The sequence below is a fragment of the Ananas comosus genome, linkage group 3 (assembly GCF_001540865.1).
Source record: "Ananas comosus cultivar F153 linkage group 3, ASM154086v1, whole genome shotgun sequence".
NCBI lineage: Eukaryota > Viridiplantae > Streptophyta > Magnoliopsida > Poales > Bromeliaceae > Ananas > Ananas comosus.
Window position 1 is genome coordinate 892,062 of NC_033623.1, and position 12,750 is coordinate 904,811.

The 12,750-nt window shown below is 38.5% G+C and overlaps 2 protein-coding genes across 2 annotated transcripts; one reads left to right on the plus strand and one right to left on the minus strand.

Moving 5' to 3' along the window:
- LOC109707403 lies at positions 1,271-1,714 on the minus strand. Its single transcript, XM_020228642.1, has 2 exons — positions 1,466-1,714; positions 1,271-1,378 (listed from the first exon to the last, which is right to left on the minus strand). Exons 1-2 carry the CDS (start codon positions 1,712-1,714, stop codon positions 1,271-1,273), a joined length of 357 nt encoding a protein of 118 aa, XP_020084231.1.
- On the plus strand, positions 6,954-10,437 carry LOC109707404 (putative disease resistance protein RGA3). The gene is made up of 2 exons (XM_020228643.1): positions 6,954-9,387; positions 9,466-10,437. The coding sequence occupies exons 1-2, from the start codon at positions 6,954-6,956 to the stop codon at positions 10,239-10,241; spliced, it is 3,210 nt and encodes a 1,069-aa protein (XP_020084232.1). The 3' UTR covers positions 10,242-10,437.

Here is a 12,750-nt window from a genome sequence, read left to right on the forward strand (position 1 = left end):
TTGCTCGTATCAACCCCCGAGCAAGCAGCACATCGCGAAGTGCGATAAAATTTGTTGTTGACATGCAAAAGTGCTGGTACCCTCTGTCTGGATGACCATTGAGAAGATCAGTAACTAATTCATGCCCTGAAAAAGATCGAGTTCTATAAGGCCATCTGTGCAACGTGTTAGCAGCAAATGTAAGATAGTCCTGCTCATAAAGTATCATAAAAATTTGGTTCCAGTAATCATCATCTTCATCTAGTATTGTCATAATATTTGCTAATGTTGGCGATGAGAATATATAACGATTCAGTAATTCACCCATTTCAGCTGTAATGCATAAAAAAGATAATCAATACATTGAAGCTAATTGCAATCACGAAGATGGCAGTACATATTGAATAATATATTACCCACTAGATTATAACATGCATGATATGACAAGTTTTTTCACATAACATAGGTTAAAAACTGTTGATTATGTCACACTGAAAAGTGTGTTATTCCCCGCGAGGAAGCACCTAAGATCAACACATAATGCAACATAATATACAATGCACATAAAAGGCACAAACACATAATGCAACCTAAAATACATGCGAAATAAAAGCCATGTCTAAAAACCAATATACAACAATAGAAAGTAGCGACGGCTATCTACAATCCTGGAAAGTCAGGCCTATAATTGAGGTTATGCATGCCAAGCTGGTGGTTAATCCACACAAGTGCAAGCTCATCATTCAGGGTCATAGAAAGTTGTCTATCTGTCTCAGCCCGCAATGAAATCCCAGCCGCAATGGCACGTATATTCGTTGTGCCTACTAGATTATAAACTCTGTTCATACAAACGTCAATTGGTGGGATTGTCGATCGACTAGCCTTTTCTATATTTAGCATTTCCCGTGCAACCTCGAGCTTTTGCTTCCCGATCTCTACCATCTCAGCCAATGCCTCAGCTCCCATGTCACTCTTCTTCCTTCTCCCGGCAGAGGACAAACATTATTTTCGTGTCTGTACAGAGGGTGGTGGGGATCTAGGTCGTTTACTTGCCGAGCTATGTCCTGATCCACTAGCATAACCTCCGACAGTCGGTTGGCCGAGAGGTGGGGTAGGAGAACGCGAAGATCTACACTGCTCGCCGGTTTCATTATCGGGTGTGCCTGCCTCACCTGGTTCAAACAAAACGGGTCAAGAGATAAATGGCAAGCTGTCTAATATCTAATTTTTGTATCATTCTCACCAGGTGAAGACGACGATGAACTAACAACAGTAGGTGGTTGCATTGTTTCTATGACATCCCATAGCGGCCGGTCGCCACAGTTGATCCACACAAGAAGGCAATGTTGTTATAAGCAGGAAATGGTTTATCCCCGCACTTCGCGTATGCAGGATTCGCCTGAATCAAAAGTAGTATACATTAGAACTAGATCATAAGATGGTTAAAGAAAATAATGTTTGTATGTACTATTATACGAAATCTTACCGCAATTACTGCATCCAAATCAGTAGGGTCACCAGCCGTGGGTATATTGTTCACAGGGTCCCAACCCCAACCGCTAAGGTTAGCCAGTTTGTCGTATAACATGTAAAACCTCTTCAACACCTTGAGCCGGTTACTGACATGTTGTTTTGTCAAGTTTTGACCTGTTTGTGAGTTGAAACCCTGAACGATTCTAATCCACGCAACACGAATAAAACTACCCCCAACGTAGTTTCCGAGTGCGTGCTCCATCAAAATACTCAACAAAATGCTATCAACGTGATCAGTCCAATTGGCGTGCGGGACCTTATTTGTTTAGGCCGCCTGTTTGAACCCTCTACATCACAACTTGGGGTTGCATTATCCTTACCCCTCAGTTTGTTTTTATTTGACTTAGAAAAAATTTGGTTGGGTTGCATCTGTATGTGGACGACATTCTATTTTATTCTCCTCAATACAACAGAGTTTAGGATAAATAAATGTTGACATTATACCAGTATAGCATAATAGGTAAATATCTCAGCAGATCATCATGCATAATCCAATTTAAAAGACAAAAAAGAGAAATATGTGATGTGTATAAGAAAGCCCTCGCTGAAAAAATGTAGCACAATTGATTACTCTGCTTGATAAACCATGGCAGCAACACTGTGACGCGTTGTGGCTCAGAGGGTCCTTGATTACCATGGGACTGCACAGAATATGACTTCCATGCCTACCAACAAATGGTAACGGAAATCGGCATCATTGCCAATTCAATCAGCAAACCGATCGCTGTACATATGTATTCCATCATTTTAATTCGAATACCACAATCAAGGTTAAAATCCAAACAGCTATTAATGTCGAAAATTTCAGTAAGTTTTACCTTCGAGTACCAGTGGGGGAGCAAGAGCAGGAGTACGACAGTGGCAATAGAACGGAACCGATCTCACAGCAATGGTTTCGCAAACCAACAAGCTTCGGGGACACCACGGGTATGGTCGGCCAGAGATGCAGGGAGGGAGAGGACTCATGAGAGAGAGAGGTGGAGAGAGCGGAACCGGGTGCAGGGGAGAGAGAGCTCGATGAGGGAGAGGTGGAGAGGGTGGAACCGGCTGTACGGCAGAGGGAGCTCGGTGAGGTGAGGGCTGCAAGAATGGCCGCCAGAAACCCACCGGCGGTGCAGATCCGCCGGATCCCACCAGGGCTGTCGCAAACCCACAAGATTTGGGGAAACCACAAACGCCGACGGCAGCAGGCGAAGGGAGGGAGAGGACTCACAGGAGGGAGAGGTTGAGAGAGAAGAACCGACAGCAGGAAAGATGGAGCTCGGTGAGGTGAGGTGGAGAGAGAGGAAACGGCTCGATCCACGTCGAGTGGGTGCAGGGGTGCAAGAAAGCCCGCCGGAAACCCACCGCCGATGCAGATCCGGCCTTGGATCGCACCTTTCGCAAACCCACAAGATTTGGGAAAACCACGGGCGCCTACGGCCGGAGGCGAAGGGAAGGAGAGGACTCACGAGAGGGAGAGGTAGAGAGAGAGGAACCGGCAACAGGAGAGAAGGAGCTCGGTGAAGTGAGATGGAGAGGGAGGAAACGGCTCGATCCACGTCGAGTGGGTGCAGGGTTGCAAGAAAGCCCGTCGGAAACCCACCGGCGGTGCAGATCCAATTTGGGGAAATCTGGGGCACCGTGGGTCGGAGACGAGGGGAGGGAGATGAGTCACGGGAGGGAGAGATGGAGAGAGAGGCACCAGCTGTAGGGGAGATGGAGGTCGGTGAAGTGAGGTGGAGAGAGAGGAAATGACTACATGACCTCGGTGAGAAAGGGGATCGAGAAAGCTAGCCCGAAGCGACGAAGTGGATGAGAAGATAGCCAGGGGTAGCTTGGGGATTTGTCACTCACGGGCCAAACAGCGTAAAAGGGCGGTGGGAACTGTTGTTCCCACCCCACAGCTCTTATCCCCATGGTGGTGGGAATAACAGTTCCCAGTTCCCACCACCAACAAAGATGTTTGGGTATAAGCTGGGGGATAAGAGCTAATCCTCTAGCTTATTCCAAATCCAAACAGTACCCAAAAGTATAAGAGAATGTCTTAAAAGGCAATTCCATGGCTCCTTTTTAATGTTTTATTTATGATTGTGGAAAAAACGTGTTACGTGCAGGAAAAAAAAAAATACAATGGAAAAATATTCTGTAATATCACATTTAAATTCGACATACTACAATGTCATCCTATAAAAAAAAAATATAGAAAAATATATTCATATATTCTCTCGCCTCACTTTCATTTTGCCTACTAGCATTAGATGGGCCTTAATATCTAACCTACTAGCATTAGATGGGCCTTAATATCTAATGGGCCATAACTCTATAACGAGACCCAATTGAAAATATGACTAAAAAACCACACGCTTGTAAAGCCTTTTGGACCCTAGTCCATTTGTAGAATCGAGACAACAAAACCTAGATATTGACCCTTACAATTATGTTTCTTCCTTCTCTTTTCTCAAAGCCTAAACAAATTTAAGGTATTTGAATTATATGATCTTCATTAGTAACCTAGTACTACTCGAATAATTAAACAGTACTTGAATGATGTATTGACATATTTATTATCCCTTTCTTTCTCTACATTAATACACAATCACCGACCGTCCCTAGAGCAAGTGGCAAAGTGCTTGATGATTGGTACCCGAGGTTCTAAATTCGAATCCTAGTTGATTCATATTTTCAGCTAAGATTATTTCTAAATGAAATAAACGAAGCGGGTAGTATGCTACGAACCTATCTCTCTCAAAAAAAAAGAAAAAAAGAAAAAAAAAAACACAATACAGATCTTACTTCTTATTTCTATGAAATTAAATAAAAGTTTGGTAGACACTTTCCTCCGGTTAGCAAGATCCCTTTTTTTTACTGTAACAATGCTAACTATTAATGGAGGTACGTGGCTCCTGTGTTTCTTTCCTTCCTGCTGCTTGTGCCCTTTTGTACTTATTGATTTATTCTTTTATTTTTCTTTCTTCTCTTTTTTTGTTCTTAATTTTCTTCCGTTGTACACACGTACGCAAGATATCTAAATTTTTGTGTATACATACACCTGAGCAAAGTACGATAAGAAAGTACAAAAAAAAAAAATCTACTTGCTTTTATACGTAATATTGTGATTTTAATATCGTAGTAAATCTGTTATGATATATCTTTTACGGTCCCCAATAGAAAATAGATAAGCATATTTTTATATATTTTCGTTTCAAATTCTGTTATGTCTATTAATGTTGGATACGGATCGTTTAGTATCAGATAAATTCATTCTATTCAGATTCGGATTTAGATCATACCAATTGACATCTCTAGTAAAACTGTCCAGCCTGTCTTGGTATGACCGTTGGCCGTGCTTTTTTTGGAGAGGCATCTAGTTTTACAGTGATGCGAAAAAATTTTATGTAAAAAAAAGGCCTAATCAATCATTCATCAAATCTTATCTCATGCAATATGCGGAATTTAAAACGGTGATGTATATATGGTTAAATCTTTAAAGAGTTTCAGAGTCAATTCCCAAAACAGTTAGATGTATTAAATGGAGAAACCATTTTATTATGTACAGATCTGATAATTTGTATTTAAATATTCCACGTAATTTTTGTCCTGATGCATGCGGAACGAGCAAGATGCCTCACTTTGACCAGTCCTTGGGTTTCTGCATACGACGTGAGGTAGGTGACACAAATTTTAATCCAATGCTAATGATAAAATAATCTTATGTCTTAGTTGCGTAATCTACTTAAATTGAAGTGTTGAACACTGCCTCTCAATCTCCACCGTTCAATCTCTCCACCTTCTCTAGATCGACGCACAATATCGATCTTTTCTTTCAACACGTAGCTCCAAATATTATATATTATCACTAACAAGTAACCCGTGAGATACGTAGATTATGATCATCATTTTTAATTTTAATTTACTATAGTTCAAATTTTTTTAATTATTTTTGAAAATAGGGAGTGGGTGTTTAGATTTTATCTTATCCTACCATAGAAAAAGGAAAGTAAAACGAAGAGTTTTTTTTTTAAAAAAAAAAACTAATCATTTCCGACTCTAATTAATCCGTTTGAACAAAAATCAACGTTTTTTTTTGAGAATAAGGTACCATGCTATCCGCTTCATTCATTGAAAAGATGAATTAAGCTACAGGAGTGAGGCAGCTAGGCTTGGGTTCGAAAAAAAAATAAAAAAAAATAAAAAAAAAAACTACTGATTAACGATAAGTGTTGATCCCATTCGGAAGACAACTGATTAACCTTACAAACAGCTTTGAGGGGGTCAAACCGAATCAATCTGAAAATTAAGTCGTTTCTGCACTCCCATATGGTCCACCAACAAGCCGGAAGTTTTGGGGTCCTTTGCGGCATAGAATGTGGGCCCTTCCTAACCGCCCACCTGTATATAATTGACGTTGAAATGCCAAAAGTACAGTATATAATTGATTAAAATTCATTAAATTATAACTATTAATTTAGACTACGTTTAGTTCGGATGTAAATAAAAACTGTTTATTTTTGAAATAGATACAAGTTTTTTTTTTTTGAGAGATAAATAGATACAAGTTTAGATATAAGCAAGAATTAAAGTAAATTTTATTTGAATGAAAATTGGGTTGTTTATGGAAATAATCATAATAGTATTTAGATAGTTAAATTAGAATAGGCGGAATAAAAATAATTATAATTCTAAATTAATAATATTTTAGCTAATTAATTAATATCAAAATATTAATTGAAAATAGTTTAATAGAATAAAAATTTATCAGCTACCAATATTGAATAAGATAATGAGAAAAATGTATTACCTATTAATTAATTATTCAATTACATACTTATAAAATATAACTTAACTTTTTAATTAATTAGTAAATTATTTTAATTAGTTGGCTGATTTGTTAAGAAATTAATTTAATTAGTGGACCAATATAAATATTAATTATTAGATAAATACATTGAATAATTAATTCTTAATTAGTTAATTAACCATAAATAATAAACTAATTAATTACTTAACTATTTAAGCAAATAGATAATGACTTAAATATATTAATTAGATTAATTAATAAGTTAATATAATAATTAAGATTAGATTTAAACTTGTTTCTACTTGAGAACAAGCTTATTACAGGGAGAGGGCAGAATAGTTATTCCACCCTTATTCTCCCTTATTCCTAATCATTAAGAACTATAATTTTCAAATGCAAAAAATTCGTTATTTGGCGGCTCGTGGTTCAATAATTTGGAAATCATGCATGCTCTCTTTTGGTGCACCTATATGCTTTCTATTATTCGTCAAATTAATCTACAAAATAAATTTCTTCTTCTTCTTTTTTTTTTTTTTTTGAGTTGTACAGTGACAAAGCCGTTGGTTGGAACGTCACCTCAACTGTCTCTGTTATCGGTAAAAACAATATGCTATAGGTCAACTCAAAGGCTTATTTCCTCCGTTAGATTTGGCAATAGTTCATGAACTCGAAAAATTTGCAAAGCAAGAAGGATTTTGGTCAAGCACCACCACACATGCAAATGCCGGGGTTGGAAGTTCTCTTCGGAATCTGCGCGGAGAAGCTCGCCGCTCTGATCCACGACAAAGCGGCGGCGATTCTCGGGGTGAAGGAAGAGCTGGGGAAGCTGCAGAGGAGGATGGACCGGATCGACTGCGCACTGAAGGACGCAGGATGGCGAAGGACCGATAAAGAAGCCGCCACCACCACCAGCTGTTGGTTGAGCGAGCTGAAAAGCATCCTGCATGAAGCGGGCGACGTGTTTGATGACTGCAGGTCCGAGGGCGGCAAGCTGCTCGACAACGAGCTGCCGTCCGCATCGTCAGGTCTGTCGATTCTCCGCTGCATCCCTTTGATCTCTAACTTCAACTCAGTTCCATTTCGTAACAAGCTAGCGGATAGAATCAGAAAGCTCAACAATAGAATCGACGAGGTCGCGAAGGACGCATGGATCTTAAATCTTGAGCCTGTAAGGTCGGAGGGTCGAGCGGCGAGCACGTTGTACACGCGCGAGACTTGTGAGATCGTGGAGGCCGACGTTGTCGGGAGAGAGATCGAAGATGCTACCGACAGACTGGCGGACGTGATAGCCACGAATGATCGACGGAATTTTCAAGTGACTGCTGTAACAGGTATGGGGGGCATCGGCAAGACCACGCTCGCTCAGAAGGTGTACAACAATCCTAGAATCCGGGAGAACTTCCGGGTGAGAATTTGGATTTGCATCTCCCAAAAATATTCAGCTGTTCAATTGCTACAGGAGATCACTCGAAAAGCAGGAGGTAGTCACGGAAGTGCCGAACGGGTTTCGGAACTGCTCCCTATTCTCAGCTGGACTCTTGCAGGGAGGAGCATCTTTCTTGTGCTGGATGATGTATGGCAATCGGACGTATGGACTGATTTACTTCGAAATCCGCTGCAAAATGGAGCAGCTAGCGGATGTATTCTGGTAACCACGAGAGACCAAAACGTTGCGATGAGAATGGGCGCGAAACACATTCACCAGGTGGAGAAAATGACTGTTGATTCAGGCTGGGAGTTGCTTTGCAAGAAAACCTATCTAGAAGAAGATGCACAAAGTTTGAGAAGCGTAGGCGTTCAGATTGTTAATAAATGCGGCGGCCTTCCGCTTGCAATCAAAGTGATTGCCGGTGTCTTAACTAGCAAGGAGAAAAGCAGAAAAGAGTGGGAGAGAGTTCTCAAAGGCAATGCTTGGTCTATGAGTGAGCTCCCCGAGGAATTCAGAGGTGCTCTCTACTTGAGTTACGACGATTTGCCGCCTCATCTGAAGCAATGCTTTCTTTCGTTATGCCTTTACCCTGAGGATGATGTACACTCCATTAGGGATCTTCGCAGAATGTGGGTGGCAGAAGGGTTCGTCAATCAAGAAGAAGGTTCAATAATGGAAGAGTTAGCCGAGCAGTACTACTTCGAGCTAATACGTAGGAGTCTACTACAACCTCATCCTCTCTATGTGGATCAGGGCAGGTGCAGAATACACGATCTCCTGCGATCTCTCGGTCAATATTTGTCACGAGGTGAAAGCTACTATGGAGATTCACAGTCCTTGGATGCTACTGCAATCTCAAAGCTTCGCCGCTTGTCAATTGCTGAGAGCGAAGAGATTGTTACAATCCCTGGTTCAGAAACTGAGCGGTTACGCTTGAGGACATTACTACTAACTAAAAGTCCACCTAGAATTGAGCACAATCTTTTCTCTAGAGTTCCGTACCTCCAAGTTTTGATTCTTAATGGAAAAGGGATAGAATGCGTTCCTAATAGTGTGGCAAATCTAATACACCTCCGATTGTTAGACCTTGATCGGACTAGTATATCCATGCTGCCGTGCTCTATCGGCTCCCTAACAAATTTGCAGACTCTAAACCTACAACATTGCGAATTTCTGAACACACTTCCAAGGAGCATCACTCACTTGTGCAGTCTTAGACGGCTTGGCCTTCTTGGTACCCCTTTAAGGCGTGTCCCCGAAGGAATAGGGAGACTGCAACTGCTCAATGACCTCGAAGGATTCATTATTAACGCGGGCGATAGTTGCAATACCGAACGAAATAGTTGGGACTTGGAAGAATTAGAATCACTTGGCCAACTAAGGTGGCTCCAATTATCTATTTTGGGGGGGAAACGGAACGCAAATTCCGTGCAATCCACTGATGGCATAATAGATCAATCGCTGACAGTAACTCATCCAAGGAATAGGGCTTTTGTACTTGAAGATAAAGCCTTCCTAAAAGAACTAGATATATCCTGTAGACCACAGACGGAGAGGGAAAAAGTGTCGCCATACACAGAGGTGGAGATCAGTAAGATTGAAGATATCTTTGAGAAATTGCAACCCCCACCTTGTTTAGAAGAATTACGGATCCAAAATTTTTACGGTGAGCAATTTTCGAGTTGGATGTCGCTGCCATCTTTGGGTGCTTATTTTCCTTATCTAACATATGTGAGTTTCATAGGTTTGCAACTATGCTCACAACTTCCACCTCTAGGCCAATTGCCGCATTTGAGGTATCTCCAAATCAGAGAGGCTTTGGCCATTGTAACTATTGGTCCAGAATTACTCGGTAATGGGGTTGGCGACGGGGTGCACGCAGCAACAGTGTTTCCTAAGCTTGAATTTCTTATCTTGGTAAACATGCCTAATTGGGAAGAATGGTCATTGGTTGGCAGTGAAACAGGAAACTCATCATCTCGCTCGCTTCGAGTTATGCCTCGTCTGGAGGTATTGCGTGTAAGAGATTGCCCAAAACTCAGAGCGCTTCCAAATGGTTTGCAGCAACTCAGAGCACTCCGGATTTTCAATGTTGCACGAGCTCATAGCCTAAGTGTAATTGAGGACTTCCTATTCATAACTGAGCTTAAAATTGAAATGAATAATGGCATAGAAAGGGTCTCAAATCTTCCTGGACTAAAGAAGCTCACCATTTGGGACACTCCGGCTCTGAAGTGCGTCAATAATTTGGTTGCACTACAATGCCTGGAGTTGCAAGATTATTCTAGAGAGTCCATCCCAGAATGGTTGTTGAGACTGGTCCAGCAGCGACTGCATCTCCGCGACAACAACCTCCAACTTGTGATGCGCTGCAGTGCTGCCGTAATTCAGAGATGCCTCAAGGGAGGTCCGGACTGGCCTATCATCAAGTGCTTTTCTCGTGTTAGCGCCTACACCGAAGATAGATCAATATATCTTGAATATACCAAGCAAACTGGGTGCTATCGAACTAATCAATGAAGGTAACATCGGTTAAAACTTTCCTACTTCTCTTCTCATTTTCCTTTTTTTTACTTTTTCCTTGTCGATTAGTGGTCATGTACTTCAAACTTTTACGTATGGCATCATCTCAAATCTAAAACTTAACTGCATGCATTATCGATGCTAGTTCATGATATTCCGTAGTTTTCTCTCCACTTGGAGGAGCTTGCGAAAATGCCAGGCTAACTGCACTTTTATTGTTTTTTTAAAATAAAAATTCCGCTTCAATAAAAATTCCAATCACTTGAATTTTTAATTTATTTCAATTAATCACTCAGCCCTAATTTTCCTGTAAGCTTATGTAGACTCCTTTTTTTTCCCTTTTTTTTTTTTCTTCCGAGGGGCAAGCATTGAAAGATGCCCTCCCAGGCATGTTTGTTTAGGTGAAAGTAAGACGGAAGTGGAGAGGGAAAAAGTTATTTTCGCTATAATCGTACACTTTCCTTATTTGGTTTGCCGTAAAAAAGTTACGGTAGAAACTCGAGTTAACCTAAAATGACGTAATTGACTTCGGTCTATCGTGGGTCGAAGTTAATTACGGTGAAGGAAGGTAAACGAAAAATAATAATAAAATAATATACTAGGTAAAAATACTTATATTTAAATATATTTAATTATAGTACTAATTACTCTTTTATTTAGTTGGCATATTTAAAATATGATAAAAATTGATTAATTAAGTTTTAATATTTTCTTCATTTATTTTGTACAATTATATAACTAAAATTTATGTATAAAAAACAATATAATTATTTTAAATTAAATTATAATTATATAAAAATATAATTATATTATTTTTATTAATTAAATTATTTATTATTTATATATAAATTATAGTTTTACATTATACACTTCTTACCAAACAAACAGCAGAACTAATAAAACTTCAATTCCATAATTACAAAACAAATAGCGAAAAAGAAGTAGTTTTTACCAAACTTTACTACAACCGAGAGTCCACTTCAACCCAAAATCTAATTGCATGGCTCCCTTCAGGTTTCGTCTATGGTTGCTAAAAAAATGTGTTATTTGTAGGAAAAAAATACAATTGAAAATATTATTTTGCAATATCGCATTCCGGATACCACTGTATCATCCTATGAAAATATATAAAGCAATGCTTCAATACATCACAAATATTACTTTAATTAGTACATGGTATAGTTGGATTTACATAAAGTAACCTGCTGAATAGTTTAGCTATTTGGATTAGTTAATATGATAATATTGGAAAAAAATGAGTAGTATATATAAAATTTGTTAGTGTTCTTAAATTTTAAACTTCTTATTTAATTTTGTTACTTACCAAATTAGATAATACCCAATTTGCTAAATATCATGCTAAAAAAAATATTAAATTTAAAATTTAATTTTTGAATTTGGTATTGTAATGTAAAATTTTAATTTTTGAAATTTTAAATTTTGAATCTAAATTGTAATTTTAATCTTAAAGCCAAATTTCAATTCTTGATTTATATTGAAATTTTGAATTTGAACGGAAATTTTTATGTTAAATTTGTGTTTAATATTTTAAAAACATTGAACTTGATTCATAATTAAGTTTTTTATGTTATTCCAAATTAAATTCACAGTCTGGATGTAATTTAAATTTCAATTATTGTTGTAGGTATTTGAAAAGTTTATGGTACTCCTAGTTGGATAAATACGGTCTTGTGGATCAAAACATACTGCAAAGATCAAAATACCCTTTAGATAGGTACCTAGTGAATGGTATCTATATCTCGGTAGTATATTATATGTCAAATCACTTATTTAGAAAAATAAATTGCCGAGGTTTACTTGGTGTATGGAAGCATTGCTCATTTATATGTTCATATATGCTTTCGCCTTGCCTCTTTTTTGTTTTTTTTTTTTTTTTTTTTTTTTTTTTTTTTTTTTTCAGCTCCACGAGGCATAGGATGTCTCACCCATGTAGCTTAATTCATACCTCCAACGAATGAAGCGGGTAGCGTGCTATCTATTTCTCTTAAAAAAAAGAAAAGAAAAGAAAATATGACTAAGTCAACATGCTTGTAAAGTCTACCGGACCCTAATCCGTATGCAGAATCGAGCCAACTATAGGCCTTAAACACAGCCCAGCTATTGACCCTTACAATCTTTTGCTTCTTCCTTCTGTTTTCTCAAAGCCTAAACAAATTTAAGGTATTTGATTTATTTGATCTTTATTAATTAGTAACGTATTACTGCTAAAATAATTGAACAGTAATTGAATGATGTGTTTACATATTTATTATCCCTTTCTTTCTCTACATTAATACACACATGAATCTTACTTCTTATTTCTAAGAAACTGAAAAAAAGTTTGGTAGACACTTTCCTCCGGTTAGCAAGATCCCTTTTTTTTTTCTTTAACAGTGCTACCTATTAATGGAGCTGGCTCCTGTGTTTCTTTCCTTCCTCCTTCTTGTGCCCTTTTGTACTTATTGATTTATTCTTTTCTATTTCTTTCTTCTCTTCTTTGATCTTA